Source organism: Lolium rigidum, chromosome 7, assembly GCF_022539505.1.
Source record: "Lolium rigidum isolate FL_2022 chromosome 7, APGP_CSIRO_Lrig_0.1, whole genome shotgun sequence".
In the NCBI taxonomy this organism is placed as follows: Eukaryota; Viridiplantae; Streptophyta; class Magnoliopsida; order Poales; family Poaceae; genus Lolium; species Lolium rigidum.
This window is the reverse complement of record NC_061514.1, coordinates 288,641,703-288,646,600: the sequence shown is the minus strand read 5'-3', so window position 1 is coordinate 288,646,600 and position 4,898 is coordinate 288,641,703. Positions and strand designations below refer to the sequence as shown.

The following is a 4,898-nucleotide window of genomic DNA, read 5'->3' as shown; positions in this document are numbered from 1 at the left end:
CCTCTGACGAGTATGAATGAACGATGGTCCTTGGTCCACTCTCCTCCTCTCTCCTCTGGGCTATATCCTGTTGCACCTTGAATGACGATGATGGTCACCGGCAAGTGCCAAGGAAGAGGATCCAAGGAGTGAAAGGAACCGCACAGTGACTGACATGCTGGTCCGGACAATCTATCCCTCTTTCCCCCGTTTAGTTCAGTTTGATTTGGTCTTCTCTAACAAGTTGACTACTCATGGGAGAACAATCCAATCTCCCAACTGCTACGCCGTAAATGATTTTGCCAGGCACTACACTAGTTCTTGGCAGCTGGTGCATGGACAGATTCAGCTTTGATGCAGTATGTGTATAGGTGCTAGCTTAAGGATGGTTAGTTGTGTGACTGCATCATGGATTGGTTGCTGCAACTGCTGTGATTGAGAGATGGGATTTTACAATTGTAGGTAGGTTATCTACCAGAACCATGCAGTGATGCTCCTTTTGACTCCCCAGGATCCAGTAGCTTTTCTCTACAGGTCAATCTCTTGATGGTTGGGATGTTGATCTTAAAATATTAGGGCAGCTAGTTACAGATGCATTTGACTGTTAGCACAGCCTTAGAAGTACAGTATTTTATAATCAACAAGGACAGTGAACCAAAGACTAAAATTAGAGGTGCAGCAAAATATTGACCACTTGGGAGTGTAGTTTTCATCCTACACAGCAAGTCAATAATGAATCTACATACTTGATAGTCGAACAGAAACAATAATATCAGATAAACATAGATACTAGCATATTTTATATCAGATGAACAAAGCAAAAACTGATACATCACTCACCTACTACCTTCACAGAATGAACATTGCAGAATTTATGGATAAGACGAACATAAGATTGAGCATTCCACTTGTTACCATCACTACCAGGTACGTGCAAGTTCAGAAAAGTAGGCTTCGTTGCAGCTAGTCCTAATGTGACATTCCATTCTACAGGAATAGGAGGATGTCTCAAATCGGCACTACTCAAAACTTTCAGATGATAGTACAGCATTACACCACAAATTTTGGCCATGTTTCTGTGCCACTCACTCATCGGCGTGCTTCTTCTTTTTCTTCTTCTCTTTCTTGGCAGATACATCAGTTTCCATAGGGGCGGCATCCTCCGTGTTGGATTTCTTCTTCTTTTTCTTCTTCTCGCCATCTGCATCAGCTGAAGGAGGAACCTCCTCACTGTCCTTGCTCTTCTTCTTCTTTTTCTTCTCTCCGCCGTCGGCATCAGCTGCTGGTGACTCCTCGGTGTCCTTAGATTTCTTCTTCTTCTTCTTTGACTTCTCCTTCTCCTGCTCGCCATCCTCTGCAGCTGTCTCCTTTGTAGGTTCTGCCTCTTCATGCTTCCTCTTCTTTGAAGCAACTTCTGACTTCTTTGGTGTTGCTTCAGTGGAGAGCACTAGATCTGCTGCTGGGTTGTAAGTCTGACAATAACAAACAAGAAAAGGTCAATTTAATCCAAACTCACTGTTCAAGTATAGTGGGGTAAATGTAATCACTACCACGACATAGAAAACTTCCTTAAATGTTAAGTAACAAAAAATACATTACGTGCCTGGACTCTTAAAGCAGTACTTCAAGTTCTAAAAATATTTACAGTGATCACATGGACTCTTTAAGTAGTTACCCAAAACAAGTATTGTTGGACATTACAATATACATATACAATATTAGACCTGCCAGGCTTTTGATAAATAACAAATCAGTATGACATCCTGATAGTTATCTTTCAGTGAAATATGAAAAATGACAATGTTAAACAAAACATCTACATGTAAAAACATAGAGCAAGTCACAAACGGCTTACTTTGGCGGGTGTGATTAAAGCCCCAGCACCCTTCCGGTCCTTCTCATATGCTTCTATCTTGGGCTTTCCTTTAGTGGAACCCGCAGACTTCCCTAATTCTTTACCCTCAAGGACGCGAAGCCGTGTTTCAAGCTGTTCAAACATTCAAATGTGAAAAACCGTATCGCACGTTTAGTGCCAAAAAATGCTTCCACACCACGGTAACAAGTACCTTGATCCTGCTCTCAAGACCCATGGAGTTATCGTCACCATCAGCAAGGGCATCATATCTTATGGCAAGTGCAGTCTTAGCAGCAAGTGAACGAGAGATCTTTCCCTTGTGCTTGGGAGCCGCCTGTCCAATCAATGATGCATGATAGATGAGACCGTACTTTGGTGTAGCATGCTTTGTCTTCAGAGCTCTGAACAAGGCCTGCAGACAAATAACTTGTTTGAGTCCCTGGCGGTAAAACTCAAGTACAATTGCAGCAAAAACCAAAACCATTTTCAACAACATAAGTATGACAGTAGTCCACTACCAGAACGTCAAAGTTCAGCCAGTAAAGAAGAAAGAGCAATTTAAAATCCAAAGAAGCACACCTTCTCTGCCCCCAGTATCTGAATAGTGCTGCCAGGCTGCTTCGCCAGATTCATCAAACTACCACCATGGGCAATAAGGCGAGCGCCAACAAGTTCACCAACAAGTGCAGTCAAGTTGGGAGCAATGGTATTCATCCTACTTTTCAGATAGTCATAGAGCTGGGCTCTGTACTCAGAAAGAGATAGGACTTGATCACACAGCTCTCTGATGTTTGAAAGGTCAAGATCATTAACTTCTGTTCCCATGGAAATTACAGCAGCCTCCTTAAGCTCCGCTTCCACGTCCTCTTCTAGTATCTGAAAAAGCAGACGCTATCACTAACTACCAAACTTTAGGCACGTGCAAGACACAAGTTTGGACGTGTGTAGACAATTTACCTCGGAGAAATCAAGGTTGACTGCATTAACACGATTGCCCATCAACTTGACAGCTTTCGCGTAATGGATATTATCTGCAACAATTTTTGTGAGCTCCGGGAAGTGCCAGCCGTACCATTCACGAACCCTCATGGCATAGGTGTTAAGCTCCTTGTCAAGATCATCCAACAAGCCAATGGCCTGAATGATCATAGTATCAACCTACACAATTGGCACATTCATAAGCTTACTTTCTCTTCACTTGCAAACACAAAATAAAAAGCTCTCCAAAGAAGAGCTTGACAAGAACAAATGCTAGTAGAAAATGAATGTGCCAGTAAACATCACAATGATAGCAGTTGCAAGCTCACCTTTTCAGGGCTGAACTTGAGCTTATACCTAGACAAGCTGTGGGACAACCCAAGGCTCATCGGACCTAGATCATGTTCAGCTAGTCCAGACATAAGTTCAGTGAGCTGACTCCTGAGCCCTCTCATCAGTTCCATGACAGCACTGTTGTGAAGGCAATCAATTTTCTGCAGAACCACAACACCAAAAATTGTCAGTGATACAGTGGTGCTGATCATTCCAATCGAATTGAACAGCTGAGGCCCAAAAAACTCACCAGCTTCTCCTTGATAGCGTTACCAAGCTTAGAATCAGCAACAGCCAATGTTTCGCCATCGCAGTGCTTCGTCAGGAACTTGCGAAGGCCCTTGCTCGGCTTGCTGTCAATCAGCAAAGTTGCGGCTGAAAGAGCATCAGAAGTGTTCTCAAACTTGTTGAACGCCTTGAGCTCAACCACCTGATATAAAATCCATTACAGGAAGTGAGTGATGATGTCAGGAAAACAACGAGGCCCATTACACAATACATACTAAGCAGAAAGCATACAAAAATATATAATATCACAGGCGGATGAACTAAGCATCCCATATTAACTTAGCTGCCAAGCAGTGATCATATAAAGCCTATATACATCATCCGGTAAGGGATCCGTCCAGCCAACCAATATACTAAACTAAGTGTGTAATAATCAACATGGGAAAAACGTTAAACTTGCAAGCTGAAGTTCCTCCCACTGCTAACATTTGAGAAGGCAAGTTCTTGCCTTGACCTAAAGAGCACATACAAGGTGTAACTTACATAATCCAAACTGGCACCCTATAAAATCCCGGTCTGTGCATTTTCTTCCCCTCCAATAACAAGTTGTGGGGTGGACTAATAATTATTATTATAGAATAATAGCAGCACACAATATTAACAGCACAAACTAAAGGCAGAGGCACGAATCGTTCAACCTTTCTCGCCTTGTCCGACGAGGCGAAATCCTTCCACAGATCCTGCAACCCAAAACCACAAGTAAACCATTATTAGCCAACGAACCAGAACAAACACCTCGAACATACGCGCACGCGCACGGACAACAGAGACGTGGCGGCGGCAATCACCTCGACTTTGCTGAGCTTGCCCTCGTCCAGCACCTTGAAGAGGGCGAACCCCGCGGGCGTCTCGAACAGCACCAACATCTCCTCCTCCTCACCTGCCCGGATACCGGCGAAAGAAACCAAGCACGCACGCACGCGCGCGTCAGCCACACCAACGAGAGTCGGGAGAAGGAAGGGAGGCGCCGGGGCGGCGGCGGCGGGGAGGTGTTCGTACCTGCTTCGGAAGGTAAGCGGCGGAGAAGGGAGGTGGCGGCGGGGCGGAAAGAAGGAGGCGCCGCGCGAGGAGAGTAGGGGAGAAGGAGAAGGCGGCCAGGGTTTTAGGGCTCGCCTTATATTGGCCGAGCCAGCTGCCCTTGTGTGCCTGCAGAGGTTTATCGCGGCCCACCTTGGCTCCGCGACGGGCCGCCGTGTTGTGGGCCGTCACTACTGGGCCGGCCCAACGGTTTGTCGGGCCGAAACGGCGCATGATGAGAGGATGTTGAGACGTGGCCGTGTATACTCTTTTCTGAACGTGAAGAATCATGGCAGTGGCAGTGTCTATGAATGAAATAGTAAACGGCTAGAGTAAAATGCATGGCGGGTGACCGGACTTATCGGCGGGGTTTAGTTGGGTCATCGTACACTCATTATACGCCACTACGGTAAGTGAACTTGTTTTGGCAGCTCGCTGACGGTCACCG

At 45.4% G+C, this 4,898-nt stretch overlaps 1 protein-coding gene across 1 annotated transcript; it reads right to left on the bottom strand.

The window, feature by feature from the left end:
- Positions 1–833: 833 nt before the first annotated feature.
- Positions 834–4,299, bottom strand: LOC124677805 (probable nucleolar protein 5-2). Its single transcript, XM_047213759.1, has 9 exons — positions 4,222–4,299; positions 4,072–4,113; positions 3,396–3,575; positions 3,142–3,306; positions 2,792–2,992; positions 2,414–2,710; positions 2,046–2,246; positions 1,835–1,966; positions 834–1,451 (listed from the first exon to the last, which is right to left on the bottom strand). Exons 1-9 carry the CDS (start codon positions 4,297–4,299, stop codon positions 1,065–1,067), a joined length of 1,683 nt encoding a protein of 560 aa, XP_047069715.1. The 3' UTR covers positions 834–1,064.
- Between the last annotated feature and the right edge of the window lie 599 nt (positions 4,300–4,898).